Source organism: Sipha flava, unplaced genomic scaffold, assembly GCF_003268045.1.
Source record: "Sipha flava isolate LNK unplaced genomic scaffold, YSA_version1 259_pilon_pilon, whole genome shotgun sequence".
NCBI lineage: Eukaryota > Metazoa > Arthropoda > Insecta > Hemiptera > Aphididae > Sipha > Sipha flava.
Window position 1 is genome coordinate 202,448 of NW_020272920.1, and position 24,556 is coordinate 227,003.

The 24,556-nt window shown below is 33.5% G+C and overlaps 1 protein-coding gene across 1 annotated transcript; it reads left to right on the forward strand.

Annotated features, from left to right (window-relative positions):
* The first annotated feature begins 16,462 nt into the window (after positions 1–16,462).
* On the forward strand, positions 16,463–18,916 carry LOC112684968 (zinc finger MYM-type protein 1-like). Its single transcript, XM_025556713.1, has 2 exons — positions 16,463–18,465; positions 18,526–18,916. Exons 1-2 carry the CDS (start codon positions 16,463–16,465, stop codon positions 18,914–18,916), a joined length of 2,394 nt encoding a protein of 797 aa, XP_025412498.1.
* The last annotated feature ends 5,640 nt before the right edge of the window (positions 18,917–24,556 follow it).

The window sequence follows — 24,556 nt, forward strand, 5'->3', positions numbered from 1 at the left end:
AACACGATCGACTAGTAAATAATTCAGTCCGTACCTAACGTAATTAACGGGTTTGGAGGACGTATATTAAGAATATACTCCCGACTTCATACAAAATATAAAATATAAGGTGTCTCAAAAAGAACGCAGGATTTAAATCTGCTATAAATTAAATTAATTTCTTTTAAAAAAACATAAAAAATATATCATTCACTTCAGGAGAAGTTAAGGTTTGACAGTGGAAAACAATATCGGGCATATGATCCTCTCTACTAGTCCTACAAGCGATTATTCTTTCCATACAATTTACCATTACTGGATAACACATTGCGCCATCAAGTTCATCGAGGACACGACGAACTTCTTCCTTAAGTTCCAAGGCATTTTGAACATCGTTCTGGTAAACTCGTGACTTAGTGTATTACATAAGAAAAAATCATACGGCGTCAAGTCGCAAGATCCAAGTGGGTAGCTTTGGTCTCCACGCAACGAGATTAGTCTGACCGGGAACTTCTCACGCAGCAGAATGATTGTTTCTCTTGAGGTGTGACAAGTTAAAACCATACATTTTTTATGTTCATTTGGTCCAAATGAGGTCAAAGAAAATTACTGAGCTCAGCAGGTATTCTTGTATGGTTACAACAAGGCGTCACAACTTGTTACACTTCAAGAGAAACAATCCCTCTGCTGTGTGAGAAGTTCCTGGACAGACTAATCTTGTTGCGTGGTTAAAGCTACCCACCTCGATGAAATCAAGTGATGGTAAATTTTATGGAAAGAATAATCGCCTGTAGGACTATTAAGGAGGGTCAAATTCCCGATATTGTTTTTCACTATTAAATTCTCCTGAAAAGAACGATATATTTGTTATGTTTTTTAAAATAAATAAATTTAATTTGTAGCAAATTTAAATCCTGCATTCTTTTGGAGCCACCCTATATTACACCCGATTCGTAGATTTGGTTTCGGAATTTCATTTGTTGCGTGTAATACATAATCCTGTATTTTTTCTTATCAAATAATTATATACTTATATAGAATAGATTAAATAAAATACTAGATTAGAGACTGGATTTATATGCATTTAAAATGTTAAAAATAAGATTTACTTATGCTTTATAGTTTCATCAAACATTTTTTTTGGAAAAGTATGATTTTTCATACAAATTTATTAAAAACTAAAAAAATGAATAAAAGTAACAGTTTATAAAAAATTATAAATCTTTTCTTTGTCAATGGAATTATAACAGAGTTAAATCAATCCTAACCTTTAAAAAAATATTCAAACAGTCATATTAAATCTATACCATGATGATATACTAGTATATATTGATTTTTATAATTTACATATGTGATTGTAGCACATAGTCAAATAATATGTGAAATTCAGATTTATTTAAAAATAATATAAATATCATGTTTTAAATAATAAAAATAAAAATAAACTATATTTTAGTACCAACAAATAGTACCTATTAGTACACTTGAACGAATATTTACATGTTTAAGTTTAAACATGTACCCGTATTGAAGCAATGATAATAGACTACGATATTATGATAATGTTTATTATCGTGCAATCACAAGTCACACATGTAGAGAGCCCTTTTTTAAATATGATCGTTCTAGGTGTAAAAAATGCCAGTCTAGTATAGTATTAATATAGGGCACAAATCAAGTTCTATTTTAATTCGTGTTATAAGGTTTTTGGATATCAGTGAAGTTTTTCTTTTTACATCTCATCTCTTATCACAGAATAATCGATTTTCTTATCAATGTTACATTCTCATCAATATTGCTTTGCACATTTTGTGTTGAAAAGGAAAAAGACTGACGGAGGTTAAAAACAGTTTTGCATTTTTTTTAAAAACTATTCCTTTTTTAATAAAATGTAGTAAACCTCAATATGGTAATACATTCCTAAAGCATATTATTATGTATAATATATTTTTCAACCTTGAAATATGCTTTTAAACGTTCTGAACATTTTCGTATGTTGATTGATAGGAAAATGAAACTTTGAGATGGCTTATCCGATAGGAGTTGGATACTCTCAGTAAAAATATGTAAAAACATAAACTCTAACCATGACGATAACGCGTGATATTTAAATTTAAGTCTAACTCAATCCCATACAACGCACCAGCTATTCGTCATTGTTTATATTTGTGAAAACATTTGAAATAAATTGTCTCAAAAAAAAAAAAAAAATTCTAAGGTGTTTAAACGGGAACAACGAATCGGCTCGGGTATCGACGTCGTCAAATTAACATTATTCGACACGGAGCGGTATCGTTGCGTCCAGCCGGTACGATTCGCGGTTGAAGTGGGAACTGTTACACACGAGCATGAAAGTAACGGTAATCGTGCATGTCGTGTAGGCGGATAAAAGTATACCGTAGTTATCCAATTGTTGTTCGTACTTTGCGCTGAAAAGTGGAGTACGAATGGTATATTTTTATGTGTGCGCGAGCGCCGATCTAATTTCGACTAATGCACTAACGTCGTATCGGTCGTGCACGCGAGCAACAAGCGTACGAGCGTTCCTTCACGTTCGCCCCGTCTAATCGCAGGCCTGTATCGTCGCGGACACGTACGGATTTACGAGCTTAGAGCTTTGCTGTGCGTTTAGTTCAGAAGTCGATATTCTGCCGTCGGTTCGTCGTGTAGTCGCGACTGACCGTCGTAATGACGTCGTATCTCATGGAAACAGGTGGCGGGTCCAAAGATGAAACAAGCTTTGTGATTGTTGCACTCCGATGCGCATACCGCTAAGGACCCGGCGGTCGAAGGTCACGGCACTGTGTGACTGTTGAAAATTAATTCACGATCTAATAAAAAAAAATAAACGTTCGAAACGGTTGTTCCGTTCGGAAAAAATAACGCATAACGCAGGGGTTGTAAACGTTTTTGGTGCCTACCGCGAAAACACGCCCCAAAACAAACCCTTCGAACCGTACGCGAAGCTCTGCATAAGATCAGGAGCCGTTTCGGTGCTACGATCCGATTAAACGTACACGTACGCACTCGCGAAAACACCGCATCAGTTTTATCCTAAACAATCATTTCACGTATTGCAGTGCAATGTAGTTACCCCGCAACGCAATAGTATAATGACATTTTTTCTTAGTACCTACATGTATGGACACCTACATACGTGTTCGGAACCCTCAAGAGTTTCATTTTATCACTGGTTAACCAAACCAAAGGCGTAGTTTAAAATGTTGAATACTTTAATACCATTAATGGTACACCCTGCGTACGCGGCATAAATTAACCCCGTTAAATAGTTTATTTATTTAACTTTCCAACTTGACTAGTTTTTAAAATCATTGTAGAATAACTTAGGTCTTAGTAATTATTCATAGTTAATTTGAAAAATAATAATAAAAATATTAAAATCTAGTTAATTATATTTACTATAGGAATACGACTTAAATAATTGAAAAGTTTATGGATGATAAAAGTGTAAATACAACTTAGGAACTTTTTTAGAACTCAAGGTAAATAAAATATTCAGTTATTTGTGAAACTTTTAATTTTACCTTTACGTTTTAAGGTCAACTTAACTCAGCTAAATCAACTTTTTATTTTCAGAAAATTTTCGCTTTTGATGTGTTAGCTTACCGTGGTTTCCAGAAATAATTGCAAGCAAAAATATATGTTAAAGTTTAGACGTATATCGATTGTAGGTATATGGTTTCAAAAAAAGCGAAAGACTTATTGCTCCGATGTAAGTGATCCGTACAGTAATGCAAGTAATCATTTTTGTAAAAGCTTCAGCTACAGCAAAAACAGAAAAACTAGGCAGCAGATTGTACGGAGACATATTGTATAATAGTATATTATTAGCAGGGCTTTGCACCCGAATTAACTAAAACCCGAATAAAATATTGGTTTTAACCCGAAACCCGAATAATTTTTTATTTTACAATCTTTACGTGACATATCATTTTGTATGTATTTTTGTGGTTATTTTAATTTTGTCATTAGTTGTTTAATAGTAAAATTATTATTCACAGGAAAAATTTTACAAATAATATGCAAAATTGTTAATTAATCTAAATTTATCTAAATAAAGACAATAGCAATATATCATATTGACAGGTGTGCACGAATGGTATGGTATGTTGAATGTTCAAGTGTAAACAACTGGGATACTATTTTTAAAATTATACCAAGCGGATACGTCGTATTATTATAATTTAATAGGTAATAGGTCTTCTACGATTCACCGAGTCGTTATTTATTGTAATACTGTAAGTCTGAAATAGAACTGATGTCTCGCGTATGATTACTTAAATTATTGTTCGCGTTATTCGTATTTGTTCAGTGTATGGCGTGTAGTACACATGCCTATGGCATGAATTGTCAATTTTTTGTCGGTGTAATAATTTCATCGTAACATTCATTAGTACAAATTATTAATATTTTTGTATTACGCTATGTCCTAGATAGTGCGTTTTTAGTGTGTGCACGCACCACAAACCATAAGCGGAAATTTGGTGAAATTTGTGGGGGGGGGGGGGGGAGCTGAGCATTATTTGTTTATTACACTTATTGATAACACTGTGCGAAATTATTTATTTCAACAAGGTAATTTATGAAGTTTGACAATTTGACATTTTTAATCAACAATTTAAACAAAAAAACAATTAGGTGCCTTATCTTAAACATTTTTGGAGTAGGTATTCTAAACAGAAATTAGTAATTAATTAAACTAAACAACCTATATGGGTATTATTACATATTATTAATATTACATTAATTGCAATCGTTCCAAGTCATGACAAGAAGTTTGTAAAACCTTTAGAATTTCATTTAATTTTTATCACAAAATATTTTTTTTTAAATCAGTTATTAAAAATGCATTTTACAATAATAATAATTATTGTATTTTTAGTCACTTAACAATTTATAGGGCTAGGGAGGCTATGACCTGTACTTTGTATTTCTGGGGGGCTTAGTCCCCTCAAGCCCCCCCCTCCAATTTCCGCCTATGCCACAAACACAAACGCAGAATACAAAATTGTTTTTTGTCGCATGCGATATGCCCGCATTAATTAGGAATAAGACATAGTGTTAGTATTTTTAATTTTAAGAGATATTATAATTTACAAGCTTCATATATAAAATAACCCCCTCTTCCCGAAAATGAATCGTAGTTACACCATTGCTTGAAATTAACATAATGATAGTTTGGTCTAAAAAACTGTTGCATAGTTGTATAAGAAATTGATATTTTATTACATAGACAGATAACAAAAAATATAAATATTTCATCAGTGGTGGGGAGGCTCTGCCTCTCCACCACCCTCCACCAATGAAAAATAATATTTTTCCTTGACTACTTAATACCCGTATTAACCAATATTAACCCGAATAATAACGGTTAACACCCAAACGTTTGTTTAAATGTTGAATTGCGGTGTTTGAACACCCGAATATATTCAGCAGCCGAAACCCGAAACCCGAAAAAATTATTCGGATGCAAAGCCTTGACTATTAGGCGAAATCGTATAACATATAGGAGACACTCTTTTCAAATATTCGTTCATAAAAACAATGCGAAAAAAAAAAAAAAACTTTTCGCAGTGCATCGATTACTGTTCTTTTTTCAGTTTAAGATTAAATCCAAATTATCGTGAGCAGGGGGTTATACGTTACGCCATATGAGAAACACGGGTTTTCAAAAGATCAATTGTCTGCGCGAGTGCTGGATTTAGACAACGAATCGCATGGTTACGTTTGAAAAGTGTTTTTACGCATTAGATGTTTCATGCACGCATTAAAATAATATCGGTGACTTCCGAGATCGTCACGTGCGAAGAGATAGACGGAGATAAGTTTCCGTTTTGAACTCCGCGTACGTCGAGCACACGTGATACGTGATATTATAACGTCCCTCGCAGCGAGGTTCTCTGCCACGGGGTTGATGTAAGTACGATGCGTGTTAAGCACACTGAAATGCGAAAAACAAACCTCGAAATTACCGTGTCCGGGCCCGTAGCTCGGCGGCAACGAAAAACGGGTAATAACTTTTGTGCATGCATACATTATGATTATAACGTGCGCGCGCGCGCGCGTGTGTGTAAAGGATGGTGGGCATACCGTATGTGTGTGGGGGTGGCGGCATCAGAGCAAGGTTGTGCCTTGCACCTCACACGCTCGTGCCCGCTAATAATCAAAACCTAACTAATCACCCCGAGCACGCTATGTCTAATAATAATAATAATATATGCAACTCGAAACGGAATCACACAAAACACACGCGCGCACGCACACGTGGACGCGACGACTACTACCGACGAATTTTGTCTTTGCCATTGCGACGATGGCAACGAAATGTATTATTTAAATAAATATTAAAAAAATATAAAATAATAATTAATAAAAAAATACTCGCGTACGAGTGCGTACTCGAAACGTTGACGTTCCCTTTAACGTACTTCTCGTTTCTCTTCGGTCCGATCGTAATACCGAAAAATCACCGGTCCGTTTTTTACTCGACACCCGGGGGGAGGAAACGATCGAAACCTGGAACCTTCTATCTGTAACATTCGTTTTTAATTCCGTTAGTCCGCGTCGTGTTTCCCCGCACTCGTCTCGTGTGCTCGACATCTCTCAATGTGTAAAACGCACGCAAACAAGGTTTTTTTTGGGGACTTTTTTTTTTTACCTTAAGCACACGATCTTCGAAGAAAATATAATATTATATATTCGTTTTAATGCTTTCCTGGAATTATGTGTATTCTAATTTATCATTTCAAATACGTAATGATTATTTTTTTTATTTTTGTTATTATTGTCACTGAACATTTTTATGGTTACATTTTTTATTTAAATAGAAAGTAATTATGCAAAATGCCTATTACCGTCATTTCTTAGAGGAAAAAAATCCTCTTTTTAAACCAAAACAAAACTTTCGAATTGTCTATTGTGTTGTATAAATCGACTGTACTAATTAAAATCTGTTGGAGTTACACGCGTTGAACAAATGGAATACGAGTATTTCACATTGTTTATTATCACATATTATCAATGAGCCACCAGAAATGTATCGAATCGAAATCGTATAGCAATTTTATAGCGTCCCATTTGCAATAACAATTTTTTCCACCCCCTATCCCGTAAATAAATCTGATATCCGTGCACTCGCATATGTGTGTGTTTGTGAGTACCTGCGTGCGCTTATTTTCAACATGGTGCGTGGATTTTTGTTGTGGACATAAATGTTCATGCAAATCCATGACATCGCATGTGTCTGCTTAATTTATTAAAACGAAAAGTCAAGGTGCACGATTGCGCGTGTGTTCGAGTCCTCTACGGAGTGAAATTGAAAGGGTTGCAGGAACATTAAACGTGACAATTAAGGAAAAGAATAGCTCGAGGAAATAGAATACTGCATAATAGAAATATTTAATTTTTTTCATTTAATTTATATTCATCTCGATAAATGTTGTTACCGGTTGGGAAAATTAAATTAAAAACAAACCGCCCAAATGATAGCTATACCTACTTATAACTCCGTGCAACTTTAAATTAGAGTTGTTAATGACACTATTGGTCACGGAGTTCTCAGAAAATTTTATGTACACGTTGAATTACGGTCTAATGGGACCCTAAATTGTTCGTACACGAGGCATTTTAGTGAAATAACCGGCCGAATGTTTTCGTCTTGTTGTACATTGTAATAACAATATGCACACCAATTCAAAAGCACAATACTATTGGGTTTTAATCGTGTCCTAGTAAATTGCAAATTATAAGTGTTTCTTCCCAATGCATTCGACTGTACCTGTGGTTTAACCGTTCAGAAACAAATAAATATATTTCTAATAATATTCACCTCAAAATGTATTCTATTACCTACCTGATTATTAGCTGGTAATTTTCAACTTTTTTTTTTCAAAAAAATGTTATATATATTTACTTTAATTTGAAGTAGTATTTAAAATTATGTTTTTTTAAAACCATACGGAATATTTAGCAAAATTATTCATGCTTTTTCGAATTTTAATTATCGGTAGTAAAATTTACCATTGATAAATATATTTCATTATATAAATTGTATACGTTGTAAAAATAAAACGGAACGATCAGAATTCAAATTTACTTTAAGTGTTTCTTCGATATCGATTAGTAATTAATTTATTGTCTTATTTCTGATAGTATATTTTATAGGAACTACATATAAATGTACACGTGTATTTTCCTAAGTTCTAGTAACGTAGATGAACTATTGAATTGTAACAAGCCGTAAGAAAACACACTATTGCATTTCTTATTACGGAGATATTAATATTGTGAATATTTTTCAGATGTGGAAAAATTATAACGGTACGGTCGCGTGAAACACCACCTGCGCGTTTTTTATAGGTCGAATAGAGCTAAAAACAAGTGATTCCGTTTCATTAGCGCAACAAATAATTTTTAGCAAAGAGTATCAATAGATATTATTGTCGATAGAAGTATATTTTTGATTTAAAAAGTTTAAAAAATGAATTAATTTTACAGTTATCTGTTCGCTAATCCAGTAGTTTCCAAACTTTTTTTGTTTACACATCAGCAAACCAAAAAAAAAATTAATTGCGCCTCCTGTGAATAAATAAAACAACATTATTTTTATTATTTTAATAAAAGTGAATTACAGTCGATCTAAAAATAAATACTTTTATTATTATATATATATTTATATTAGGCCCATTGTTTTGGAAACACTGCGCTAATTCATTGAAATAAGATCTATGAATTAATATTGGTGATTACTTAAATTTTATTATTAACTTTTTCGCAATTAATTACTATTTTAAAAGTTCATTGAATTTTATCATACAAAAAAAAACTAAAAATTTGTACATTTTTTGATAACCGAAGTGATATTTTTGAAAAGAAAATGTACATAAAAAAATAGTGTTATTTACATGATATCGTAGGAACTACTCCGTGCAGTTTGAATTTATGTAAAAAATCTAATCGCGTGAATAACTGATAAAATAATGTTTGCAAAATATATTACTATTTGTATTCATGCAGAACGCGTAAAATATTAAAACAATATTTAACGTTCATAACTGTTAGGGAAAACAGAAGAAAAAACGATAACGGTTGCTACTATTGAATTTTTTTTTCCTATGTAAAAAGCTTATATTTAATTATTATTCGTGTTTTAAATATAGAACAAGACCGCTGATTTATTTTCACTTAAACCGTGGTTCTGTTTACTGCTTAGTCCGTTTCGGGAAACACCGACGAACGAATTCGTCTCGAACTACGAAATAGATCGGTACGATGACTAAATGCAATCTTGTCGGATGTCGACAATATGGTAATCACCCCCAGGTTGGAAACCACTAACCTACGTGATATCGCCCGATCGCGTACCATATCGCGTACATTTTAGCGTTCTCTTCGCGCGTGCGAGAAAAATATTCGTTCCCCTTCGTCTCATGATCGCTTTGTTTATTATAATAATTACATCCGAAGCGGACTACCGCGGTGTCTTCCTTCGATCCTCACCTCGTTCGGTTGGTCACACACTATGCGTTTTAGACGTTAACGTACGCGTTTTAACAACTTATTTTTAACTTGTTTTTTTGCGGGAAATGGTGTAACTTAACCTCGTTGTCCGAAATACTGTCATTTGGTATTTAAACGTACTCATGTACACACCGTACAACATTTTTGTTGCTTTTGTTATTTAATTTGTTTTAAAATGGCATTAAACGGATTAGATATGAATACATTAGATGATGTGGAAGCAGCTTGCTTAGTTTATGCACTGTATAGAAGATTGCAAAAACGTAAGGAGAGAAAAAAAAATAGTAACAAAGCAAAGTAATAACACAGCAAGTCGAAGTTTGGTAACCAAATAAACTGATTATAAACCGAAACGCTGCAAAACGCGGTCGCAAACGCCCAGTGTGAATACAACATGGAAAATACATTGTTCGATTTCAATTGTTGCAGCTCAAAATTAAACCTGCGCGTTTCGAAGCGTTCGGACGCTCGGTTTTTCCCTGGTGTGACCTTACCGACGCCTCAGTTCAAAACTGCAATAACTCAAATAATGAAACCACTGGTTCCAGAACGAAATAAACAACCTCTAGAGATGAATAATGCAACTAAAAGTTATTGGAATCGAATTCGCCGTAATTTTGCGAATAACATCACGTAGATAAATCAAATTTGGATTTGTCTTGAACTGGAGCATCGGTATGTTGATGCGTGTTTGATTTTTGGCCTCGAACGGCGCATCTACAACGTCCGAAAACGCATAGTGTGTATAACCAGCTTTTAGGTTATGGCGTTCGCGAAAGCGTGTAGAGAACATACACACGCACTGAAACGACGATCCATCGCGATCGGTCTCGGTGGTTTAGCGCTGAAGTCGTCGCGAAGGTTAGAGCAACAACAACAATAACGCACGGAAATGTGTGTACGGCGCACGCGAACGTGGCCCCCGCAACGGCTGGATGGGCTGGCTGGCCGGCGACCCTGTGAACGTGTCGAAAAACGAGGTTACGCGTTTTCAGCATTTAGGTACGCGGGCACGCATGAACGGGTCGGGTTTAGTGAACCGTGTGCAGAGCCCGTCGTCGACGTCTGTAAAAATCGCCGTCACCGGGTCGCTCCTCCAAGGATGAATTCACATTAATTAAACTCTCGTTTCCCACTGCTGCAGTGATTCTTGATTAGGTATTGATTTTCCTCCGTTTTTCGAGTCCTCCGCGGTGTTTTTATTTTCTTCGTTTTCATTACGTTTTTTTTTTTTTTTTATTCCCCTCCCCCTCCGAACCCCACCGTCGTGCCTTCGCGCCGCTAGTTCGTACATTTTTTAATACACGAATAATGCGCGCGGTACTGTATAGTCTTAGTGAACGAGAAAACACACACACACATATATATATAAGGATCGAGAAAAAAAAATCGAGTTCGTAATACGTTCCGTTAAACATGTTGAAATTAAATAGGAAACGTCACCGCGTTATTTAGTCTTACGTTTTTTTCATTATTATTATTAATATATAAGGCGGGAAATTTTCACGCTTTGAGTGTACGATTCACTCTGTTTTCAGGCACACATTAATCACAGTGCGAAAGTCGGCGGGTAACACGGCTACCAATTTTTTAACGCATTTACCCACGTATGAATAGCGTAATTTTTAATTTATCGCGAGAAATTTACCGAAGACTATCAATAATAACGTGATTATGTTCTTAAAACTAAATGATTTCTCGAATTCGAGCGCGATCTCGAAAATGATTAATTGTTAGCTTAACAAATGATTTTGAAAATATTTTAGGATATCCCGGTAATTGCGATTGAAAAAGTGAAAAAAAAAACACTAACAATACTTGTGAATTTTTATTTAAACCTTTTGAAATTATTTTTATTTATTTGCGCGTTGAATTTAAATATAAATATAAATTAATTTATTTTTATTATTTTCCATTGTTCTCCCGTTAAATACAATAATATGTTATTATTTTAAATTTTGTTATTTTTAAACGTGCAATGTATATGCAATAATAATACAAATGAACAAAAATACTCATAAATTATAAAAATAATCAGTCATTTATAACTGGTTGAATATTATAATATTTACTAACATTAGATTCTCGTTATGCAAAATCTCAAAAGAGCGAAGAAAATAATTTTTACAAGTCAAAAAGTTCGAATCATTGACAATTGACATAACAAGATAATAATAACAAGTAATATATCGGTATTACGATGAATAACAAGTGTACGACATATAATTTAAAAACAAATAAAATAAATGAATAAATTCGATAAACATTACTGCGGTTCAAATGATTTTTTCGAATTTATTGTAATGAAAATAAAAAATTTAAATCTATTCGAAATTCTGAAAGTCCCATGTGACTCTTTTACATATATATAACCCATTCAAGCCTCATTATCTTAACATGACTCTTCAAGTTAATAGTTTATACTTTTACGGTATTAAATTACTTTGACATTTTACGATAATAATAGGTTAAAAACGATTTATAGTAGAATACCAAAATAATTCTGACGTCGGTTTACACATTGTCTAAACTATTTTTATAGCAGAGTTGCGTGTGAATGACACATTTTCATCCTTAAACAGTGTACCTTAAAATTAATAGATGGTATCTCAACGATAGTACTACTTACATTCATAGTATCTCTCTGTATGCAAATAAATAAAATAAATGAATTAATATTAATAATATTATATCATATGTGCTCGCTTAGTCTTTTTTTGACTATTGGAATGTTTAAATATCTGTTCATGCTATTACTATACTACAGTTACTTACAAAACTTTTCTTTTTTTTTTTTTATATAAATAGCGCAGCAGTCAATATTTATTGACATTCAGCTATAGTAATTATATAACTTTCGGTTTAAAATCAACGAATTAATTTGTTGTGAATGTAAAGCGTTTGGTTTTCAATGGTAATGAGTTTGTAGGGTTTTGTGTTAATCGTTTTAAAATATCGATAGTAATTTCTGATCGGGTTAATTTCACCGGACGGCCCGCCGTTGGTTTGAGATTTGCTCTTTGGCCCCACAATAACCGCAAAACCGAACAATGTAATGCAGGAATATATGCGAATAAAAGGAGCAAGCCGAGCATTATCGTTCGGTATAATAACTCATTGCTAAGAAACAATAACGATGAGATTTCGATATTTCTTACAACTTTAATTGAGTGAACTATATGCCCGTCGCGTTCAACGGAAAAAATTATGACCATCAAATGTTCAATGTGAATTATGAACAATAACAAAAGTTATGCGAATATAAACATGTACTCATATATAAATATATACATTATATATATTCATAGCAATTTTAATAAAGATACGAAATGCAAAACAGTCATAACAACGAACTTGTAGAACTTCCGCGTTCAATGTATTATTTCTATTTTCTTTAACGGTTAATTGTTTTGTAGTGATTCCATTTCATACGCAGTTGATACACGTGCATAAAACTTAATTGAAAACTATGATTAAGTGGGAGACGGTAAAAATAATTAATACAATACAACAAGTATTTATTTATATTCAGCCAATGTATCGATGCACGTTTTGACAATATGATCGTGTACGTTTGCTTGCGAACTAGAAGACACCAAAACAATTTATATCATAAGATATACTACAATAGTTTTTTTAATATGGCAATTTGATTGGCTGATATTATTGTTATTATTGTTAAATAACCGCACGGTAAAATATTTTCTTAGTGCGAAAGTTGATTTTTTTTTTTTATTATTATTAATTATAAAGCATAATAATTAAATAACAAGATAAATAAATATATTCAATATCTTTAACCGCATTTAAAGTGTCTATAATTTTATGGATCAAATTTAAAAACGAAAAATGTATAAGCACTTTTTAAAAAGCTTTGTATTGTTTTTTAACGTTAGGATTATTATGGTTTTTAAAACTTCTAAATCCTAAAAATAATATTAAATTACAATATAAAAAAGTTTTCTAGAACTATGGCCATATAAGAATGAAATTATCCGGTTTATGGAACATACTAAAATACTTTAAAAATTATAATCTACGATTAACGAAAATAACCATAAAATGTATATACATTGTGTAATTTAATTTAAATGAATAATTCATATTTTTTATAAATAATAAAAATAATATCATTTGATAACAAAAAAGCCTTAAAAATAAATAACTTATGTTATACAGTACGATTAAATACTAACTATGGTCAATTGTTTATGCACTATCAGTTTAATTTCATTGCGATTGTTCAATAACATAGTAATAAAAATCACAATTCATTAACAACATTATGTTTAAAAAAACTTAAGCGAATACAAATCTGAGATCAACATAAATAAAATCCCAAAAAGTCTCTTAAAACAAAAACGGCATTAATAATGTATTGAAAGGTAATAACACTACAATAACCTAAAATACGTTTTTACTTGTGTTTACATTTATTCTGAAATTTGAACAGCACAAAATCATGACGTGATTAATTAGTATTTATATAGTAATAATATTATGTTATATGGATTTCACGTATATATCCATATACGTTATATGGATACGTTTATTTTCTTGTGTTTTGATTTAATCGAATTTTATTTCATGATTTCGAATAAAACTTATCGATGTTATAAATAATTGGACCATTATAACAATATGACGACAAACAACGATTTCTAAAACATTATTGAAAATTGTAACCGTCGGTGTTCGAGGGAAACAGAAAAATTAGTGTTCGCATCTCATGATTTGATACAATTCGTAGTCGTCGAGTAAAAGACATTAATACAAGAGGGTCCCTCGCGTTTGATGTGTTTCGTCAACAACAACAATGACAAAGAAGACGGTGGTATTGATTTTGGAGAATTCGCCTGCCGTCCGTACTTTCTAAAAAATAATTAATACTACTGCTCCCTTGTATGAATGTAGTAGGTGTAAAAAAAAAAAATAAAACCTTCACAAGACGTTGTTTTTAAGCCGGCGAATATAAATATCTCTCCGGGGTCGTCTTCGACGTGTCGGCGGTGGTCGTAGGGTCGAAGGGTTGCAGCGGAGACTACGATATCGGCGGGCAGGGTAGTGCACGGGACCGGGGGCATATTATAAGGAAGTAAAGCCCCGTTCGAAAATGGTTAGCTATTTGTCTCTGCGTGCGCGTATCGCACAACACGTCCGTGTAAAAAAAAAAATAAATAAATAAAATAATAATAATAAAAAAAAAATAAACCCCGAAACGAATGAAGAAAAAAAAGGAATACCGTCGGTGGCGTATCGATTTGCATTTTTATTAATTATGTTTCTCGTGCGCGTCTTTCCCGTTGTCGCGTCGGATCGCGTACGTTCGCTCGGGGGGAGGATGGGGGTAGAGCCGTATACCTCCCCTGTGATGAACGAGCACATGCGCGCACGCGTTCAACGGTTGTGCGCGCTCGTACGAGATACACGTCATGGCTATTACACGTATACGTGTTCGGTCGTACCGCGGTGGGGTGGAACGGTGTGACGGGGCGACGTCTGACCGAGAGGTAATCACGGGTAATAATTATTAATAATCCCGGTGCGCTGCAGGGCGTTGTCAGTATATTTTTCACACAGACGACTCCCCGTCAACACCTTATCCAAATTACGTTTGTCCGTTCGCGTGCGAGTGTGTTGTTGCGTGCGCGCGTGTGTGCGCGTTATTGTAAATAGAAAACGAAGAGAAAAAAAAAAAAAGAGAAAAGAAAAGAAAATAATAATAATAATAATAATAATAATAAACATAATCGCGGTATCCGCGCCGCACAAAGACACACGCCCACGTAACCGATATTCTAATATTGATTTTAAAACACAACGCGGGCCTCTCGCATTGTGTAGACGTGCTGCTGCTGGCTCTGGCGTACCGATACCGCGGTTAACCGTAGGCAGGTTACATGTACATACGTGTTTTGTGCGCGCGCGTGTGTGTATGTGTGTGTGTGTGTGTGTGTGCGTGTACACTTTCGTAAACGGTACATTATTAGATAACGCCTCGCGGTCGCCACCGACGATTGCCGCAGCGGTGCGCGTGCACGTTTTGGAAACGTTAAAACAAACAACGCGATGCGGCCGGTACGCGCGGCGCGAGGAGTACAAATCGTTACCCGCACCCGATACGATTGCAGCGGCGGTTGTAAGGGATGGTAAGGTCGATCGCCCCTTAGGATATGGTCTTTTAAATTTAGCGCGCCGTTGGCCCGGCAACACCAATCCGCAAGTTTTCAAACTTGTGATTGCAAAATATTTTTCCGATCTAACCACAGATAATGTACCATCGTAGTATCGCGCACGACCGATATAATTACAATCATCGCAAGATAAATGTTATAAGTCAACACTTTTTCAATACATTAACGTTAAAGCTCGTTAATATTATTAACGTACTCAGACATCGTTGTACATTCATACCTATAATCCGTATATATCTTGTATGTGCTATGAGTTGCGGTAGGGTTAGTTTCATTATCACCCCCACTCCCCCCGTTGATGACCGCCACTCAGGGCCGTATTTACGCCTAGGCCCGTGAGGCCCGGGCCTAGGGCGGCAAATTTTTTGGGGCGGCAAATTTTGTAAGAAATAAAAAAAGAATCATATGAATGCATGAAATATTTATATGATTTTTTTTTAGATATCTGTATGTAAAATATACGGGCGCATGAAACTGAAATGTCACTAACCCGAAATCAATTTTCTCGTAATGTGAGCTATAAAGATAAGATACCTACCTAGGTATATAATAATATAAGTTGTTCCTAAAAGTAATTACGATAAAAATATAATATATATAGAAATTGGCTAAAGATATTGTGTATCCACATCGCACACGACCACAATTCATTTCAGTTTATTGTTCGTCATTGTCGGGAGTGCATATTACAACATAATATATTTAATAAATAATAATTAATAATTTACAGTATTTAGCATTTTTTCACTATGAGTGACGGTCGTAAACGTTTTAGTGGTTCAGAGTATAAAAAGCGAGCCAAAGATAAAGAATATAAAGAGAGTAAAGTTCTAAATAAAATACCTAAACTAAGTACTTTCTTTAAACCTGCTACACCGTCTTCTTTGAATGCACCTGATAATGGTCAACAACATCAACATGATTTAGAAGAGATTGAAACGAGTAAGTGCGAATCGGATTTGGTCATTAATAATTTAACAACTTCTACTTTAAATATGGATCCGGCTACATTTTATATTGATTATAATGATCCGGCTAAATGGATTATTAATGATGTAACTCGCGATTATGTGGCAAAACACGGAATAAATCAAAATTTAAATGATGATTTTACATGTTCTAAACGTGAGTATCCTGACAAAAATAGATTTTTAAATAAATCATTATTTGTTAGAACACGTATAAATGGTGAAGTACAGTCACGACCATGGTTAGTGTTTTCGAAATCTACTGGTACAGTGTTTTGTGCACCATGTCGACTCTTTGGAAGTGCACATTTATCAACATTAGTAACTATTGGTTTTAATGATTGGAAAAATGCTGTACGAAAATTAAACGATCACGAAAATTCTATTCCTCATAAAACTTCAACAGTTGCATTAATCGAAAGGGGGAAAACTGCAGGTAAAATAAACCAAGAAATTGTTTTGCAATTAGAACAAGAAACCAATTATTGGCGAAATATTTTAAAAAGAATAGTTGCTACTGTACGTTCTTTAGTAATTCGAGGGTTACCATTGAGAGGCAGTGAAGAAAAATTTGGGTCGTATCATAGCGGTAATTTCATTATGACATTAGAGCTTTTAGCAGAATTTGATCCCTTTCTATCAGAGCATATTCGCCATTACGGTAAAATCGGTAGTGGTAATACATCGTATCTATCTTCACAGACATACGGAGAGTTTATACAAATTATGGCAGAAAAAATTACAAAACAAATAGTTGAAGAAGTCAAAGTTTCAAAGTATTTTTCGATAAGCGTTGATTCGACGCCCGACGTATCCCATGTTGATCAGTTGTCTTTTATCATAAGATACATTTCAAAAGATGGTACTCCTATAGAACGATTTTTAAAGTTTATTGCCAATACTGGGCATAAATCTGAACAACTTGCTGATGCAGTTTTTGATACACTTAATCAATATAATTTGGATATTAAAAATTGCCGCGGGCAGTCATACGATAATGCCAGTAACATGGCTGGTAAATACACTGGCCTTCAAGCCAGAATTAAAGAAGTTATTCCGTTGGCCATTTATGTCCCTTGCTCAGCACATTCCCTAAATCTTGTGGGGATATCTGCCGTGGATTGCTGTGAAAAATCGACAACATATTTTAGATATCTACAAGAATTATATAACTTTTTCACAGCATCTACCCATCGTTGGGAAATTTTACTATTTTATTTAAAAAAGTCTAAGTGTGTAAAAAGTTTGTCTCAAACCCGATGGTCAGCAAGATACGAAGCGGGTAAATCTTTATGTACTTCTTGGAGTGAAATTAAAAACGCTTTACAGGCTATTATTGACGATGCCAATGAAAAACCTGTAACAAAATTTGACGCTTCAGTTCTTTTGAAACCTTTTAATACTATAGAAATGTGCTTTATGACTGTTTTTTGGAATGAAGTATTAGAAAGGTTTCATATAGTTAATAAAAAACTTCAATCAGTTAATATTGAGTTAGGAATGATTGTTGAATTATATGGATCCTTAGAGCAGTACATATCTAGAATTAGAAATAATTTTGAAGAATATGAAGGAAAAGCTATACAAATATGCGGTGAAATGCAGTACAAAAAAGACAAGCGGAGAACTGTTAAGAGAAAACGTCAATTCGACGAAACAATGAATGAAGTGATCACAGAAACAGGCAAGGAAGATTTCAGAATAAATGTATTCTTCGTTATATTGGATAAATTGAATGCTGAACTCGTAAGGCGAGGCAGTTCATATAAAAATTTATGTGTCAAGTTTGATTTTCTTACAAATATTTGTAGTTTTGACGAGGAAATAATTTCTGAAAAAACTAGGGCACTAATAGAACAATATCCTAATGATATTGAAGAATCATTTACAAATGAATGTCTTCATTTGCGTGATCATCTTTTTTTTAAATCTGATAAAAAAAGAAACGCCCAAGAACTTTGTAAGATGTTGTATACAAATGATTTAATAGATATTTATCCGAACGTCACAACAGCGTTACGTATGTATTTGTGCACGTTTGCAACAAATTGTACAGCAGAGCGGTCGTTTTCAGCATTGAAAAGAGTAAAATCGCATCTTCGTTCAACTTTGGAGTCAGATAGATTAAACGCGACATCAATACTACACATAGAATCTGAGATGCTTCGAAGTATAAATTATGATGATATAATCGACGATTTCGCGTCTAAAAAAGTTCGTCGTAAAATGTTATAGATAACATAGGTTATGATTAGGTATAAGTTTAACTATTAAGTATTACTAGGTATAAGATTAAAGATTATTAAGATTATTTTAAGATTAAGATTCAAAATGTATACTGATAATGCCTAATTAGGATTTATAATTATTATTTGTTTTGTTTATAATGACTATTGACCTAATTTCTTTAAAATGAAATAAATTTATTTGTAATAATTACAATTTTTTTTTCTTGGGGTAGAGGCGGCATATTTAAAAGGGCCTAGGGCGGCACTTGTTCTAAATCCGGCCCTGCCGCCACTGGAAGATTGTCCTGGTGTTGTTCTGCCGAGGATCGGTCTACGGAACGGGGGTAGTGCTACCGGCACGCCAAAGTCTCGACGAAACAGTTCTACGGACCTTGTAGGCTCCTGCGCAGCGATACGTGAAACCTTTGATGTGCTGAAATCGATTAACGCATGCAATATGTTCACAACTTTTCGCGGCAACGGTGGGGATCACTGCACATTTGACCACTACGAAACCGCGTGAGACTTTCAAAGGCCTCCTATGAACCTAAGTATACGGACTGAAAGCACTGGCATACGAAGAGTCATCGAGTCGATTCTTATTTTTCTCTTCTTAATTTTCAAATATATTTCGGAGCGTCACTACCGAACTGAAGCCCCGGTATAGACTGTTCTAATCCGGCATACATATACGCAATCAATGATCGTATCGTTTACATAATGCATACCGTCCGGAGACATAAATACAAATCCGTTCGTGAGATCGCCCGATCGCATGTCAATTTACGTCTGAACAAGCTACGTGAACCGTAGTTTAGCATTTGTGTACTTATTGCAAGCCAAAGTCCCCGAACAAGTGCGATCACATTAAACGATAAATCAAAGGCAACAGCAGTGATCTAGAGTACATATTTTAGTATATTTGTATACATAAATTAAAATTAAACGTAGATGTAATAAATATTTATAATTACTAACGTTTAGCGGACTAAACACATTCCCTATTAAAACGTTCAACTTTAAACGATAACCTAAGCGGTCAACACTACAGATCACTGCTATTGCCATTGATTTATTGTTCATTGTGATCGTCACATGTTCGGAAAATCTACTGGGCCTCCAAACACATTACGTTTGTATACTTAGCGATAAGTATATAAATGCTTAACTACGGTCCGTGTTACTTTTGTGTAGCTCGTTCGTACGTAAATTGCCATGCGATCGGATGATCCGGCAAACGGATGGGGTTAAGGCAAACGTTTTCCGTATGAATTCCCTCTACGTTCATAATACAATTCGATTCTGTTAGAATTGAACCACAAGGAAAAAGGTAACCACTATCGTCCGTAATCCATTACACGCGTATACGGTAAACACGACCCTGTAATATGTTATTGTCACTGATAATGCGATGTACAATATTGTTTTATTAAGCCGTTACTCCTTGCCCATTGCGGCAATAGGTGGCTTCAAGTTTTTATTAGAATATCATCGTCACCACGATGCCGATCGGTTTATTTTGCATATAATAAAATAAATAAAATATTTTTAATCTCATATATTTCTAACTACTGATGTACGAGTAAAGATTTTGTTCTAGACTTCAATGAGTTCGAAATCGTAGTTTTTAATTTTACCTCTTATGTGTTTATTTTTTTTTAAATTCTTAGGGTATTTTTTCCTTTTATTTCAAAAGCTTTTTTCACGCTTGTTGGATCTATTTAATACTTTCGTTTTTCAAAATACAGTTTTATTTTTTATTTTTTTTTTCACCGGGGTACATATAATGAGAAATATTCTTTTTAATGTTTTTCTTCGTCAGTTATAAATCATACGCAAAATACCAAATACATAATGAGATTTAGGAAAACAACAAATTAGCATAATAGTAAATACCTGTGAGCCATCGTTCATTAATAAAACATTAATAATTGTCTATATCATATCCTATACTTAATTGTACTTTGAATGTTTAATAATAATCTGGTATCATGTGGCGTTATTTAATTTTTATAAATTGTTGAATCGGTTGAAGAATAATTGAAAGTAAATGTGATTCATATAATAGTATATTCATAGTTATTTTTCGTTGAAATTGTAATCTTAGTCTTATGTTATAATAATAATTTAGAGATTATTACAGAATTTTAAAAGGATAAACATTTAGAATTAGAAGAAACTTAAAAAATATTATTTTAACAAAATATTTTTGTTAATTATATAAACCTTGAAATCGATAACATACACTATACATACATGCAGCTATACAGTACACAATCCGAGTACTTAAAAATAAGATAATTTTTCTTACAAACAACTTCTATTAAATGAGAAAAGACAATTAGGTTACGTTTGCAAGTAGCTTAGAGTTTTGTAAAGCAAGAACTATTTATTAACAAAATACAAAAATATTATGATAAAGTTTTTTTTTTTTTTTAATTCTGATAATTATTACTAATATTATATTCTATGGCTGATTCACATTTTATCGAACATTGTGTTTTTAAGTGTTTCGATTTAAGATTAAAAAATGTAGTATTCATTTCCACTTTTCTTATTTATTTTTAGTATAATCTAAACATTATAATACAACATTATGCAAAGCACAAAACATTAAATGCATTATTGGAAAATCTGTGACCATAAAGTGTTTGGTTATGGGTCCACTTTCCATTGTTAGATTATATATACAACCTCAATAAATTGCCGAGTGTTCTAATAAAATGCACCTGTTTTATGAGTAATTTTTTATTAATCACTCTTCTAAGAATGCGTTTATTAGCCAATTAACAATTATATGTACACACAAATACACACGCGCGCGCGCACACACACACACACACACACACAGTATGGTATATATGTGTACATACCGTATGATCATAACTTAAACCTTACAAAGAAACATTAAAAAGTAAGCGAAAAAGGTTGGTGGTAATAAAAATCTTATTTAGGTAGCACTTGACCCCATGGATGAATTATTGAACGGTGTAATTTGAAATAGTTAATAACACTTTCAGGTTCTTGTACAAAATAATACAATGTTCGAATAATATGCCGTAATAATGTAGAAAAAAAAATGTAGACAGTGTTCAACAATAATCCTATCATTAAAAGCAGTAGGACTTATTTTTATAAATATATGTATTTAATTTATACCAATTTTTTTCACGCATATTAAATGTAATACAGTTTCGATAAAAATAAAAATAAATGTGTTGAAATTCTCACAATTGTTTTAGTCTAATATTGTACGACACCGTTTAATAGTAATTCTATAAGAATCTCACACGCTGTTAAAACACGATTTGCCCTTTAGTCGTTTAGTTCACCTTAGTGAAATTAATTTGTTTAACCTCTAGACCTTCTCTTCAGCAGAATTGTTTTCTTTTTACCTCGGCTTTAATTCCGTTAAATCCGTATCGAGGTATATTTGTATGTTCTTTTAACTTCGAAGACTTGCCCATAGTATATATTTATTTTTTTCGTAATATTATGACAAATTAGTATTTAATGAACACAAACAAGTTCAATACATAGAGCCGTTGAATATCAAAAATACTTAGTACCCTATATTGGATTGTATTAATAGTGCACATAATATTATTATATTTATAATAATATAACATCGACGAATTAACAATCGAAGAAGATTTTTTTTTTCTTTTGGGTTTATTGGGCCTTTAAGATCATCCCGCTTCACAACCTTTCCTTCCATCCTTCTCTATCCAGTGCTAGATTTCTCCAGTCTTCTTATTCTGATAACCTCCATACCAAATACCATATAATATCCAGCTCTATGTTCTTTTCTCCATTCCCCAGTTATTTCGTCTTTGACAGGGCCATATATTTTTTGCAACACTTTTCTTTCAAAGACAATGAATCTGTGCTCATCCATTTTTCTAAGTAGCCATATTTCTGATCCATACGATATAACCGGTCGTATCAGGGACGTATGTAATTGTTCTTTCATTCTTCGCGATACTGCTCGTGAGCTTAGTACTTTAGTAAGCACATAGTAACATTTATTCCTTGAACTCTTACTGGTACCTTGTGTGTTAGATTATTTTTTTCAGTCAAAATAGTACCGATGTATTTAAACTGTTCTAGCCTTTTAAGTTCATAGTGATCTATTTTTACGGACTAACAATGCGGTAGCCCCCATCTACTCAAAAACATATACTCCGCGTTTCCTTCATTTACACATAGCCCTACTTTTGATGCTGTTTTATACAGCAATAGTTAAATAAAAAAAGAAATATAAATTTCGTTTTATAGAAAAGGAAGCAGAAATATGTGAACATTTCAACGAAGTTTCTCTATGTATCGAAAAATCGTGGAAAAATACTCGATTACGTCTGTGTTTGACAAAATTCTGACTAGTTTTTGTTGAGCGATATGAGACACTACATTAGCAACATCGTTTTTCGAATGCAATAAATTATGTGAATCCTCTATACTATCAGCACTTTGAGTGAAAAAACCGGTTGAGTTTTCAGTGTACGTATCAGCAACAGAAATGCTTATTATATTGTCATGTTAACGAACACCACTCGTGAAACACAATTACAACAATTCAAGATGATTTCAAGTTGATTCAAGATGTGCACAAAACGAGCGGTTTTTAACGTCCGATAGTTGACCGTTGTATTACACTGTTCTAGAACAATAAGGAAAACAAGATTTATGTCTGATGATAAATCCATAACATTTATCAAAGATTTAATATCGTCATTGTTGCGATAACAACCTGCGGTGCGTTTATATATATTTTATACACGCACCACCGAAGGGGTTGAAACGTAACACAATAAAATGTTCTTTGATTCGTCGGAAGAAATAAATGTTCGATAAAGTTTCGGCACGTGTATGAAGATACCTAAAGATTTTATGTTCGAACCAGGGAAAATGTACCGACATCAGTAACGGTACATTTTACGTACAAACTTATTGTGTGTAAAGGTGTATACATTTACGACGACGAACAGCAAATCATATTATATGGCCAAAAGCGAATTTCACAGCGGGCTGTCCGCATTTTCCATTTATACGTAACCCAACCACGTATAAGTGATTCGAAATGTTAGCAAGAATTTATTTTCGAGTTACGATATTAATTAACACAGGGTTGGTTTTTACTGGCACGGTCATCGCTTATTTTTTTCGTTGTTATCTCCACTGCTTGTCCGACATAGTGACATACACACTCTATTCAATTGATATGGCCAGGCATTAACAGAAAAATATAAGCGCCTTCCCGCCGAGCATTTTTTTTCTTTTAAGTAAATACTCGGACCCAACTTGTTAAATCATTTTCCTTGATACTCATCAATGAATTTTATGGTAATACTAAGTTAAATATTTAACTTTTTTAAATCTCAGAGACTTATACATTTTTTTTTTTTTTCCAAAGAAGAAAGTGTAACTATTTAAGGCGAGTTACAAATGATTTTCATTCGACTTATACGACCAAATATAAAAGCGACCTCCGATTTGAAACTGAACTTACACATATTTCTTTTCGCTAACGAAAAGTGATTTAAAACCGGTCGACTTATTGCGTTCGATAAACTTATCGATCGATTGTTGCGCATCATTACGATCGAGTTCCGCGGCGAAAACGGTAACGTTACAGTTGGCATATGTG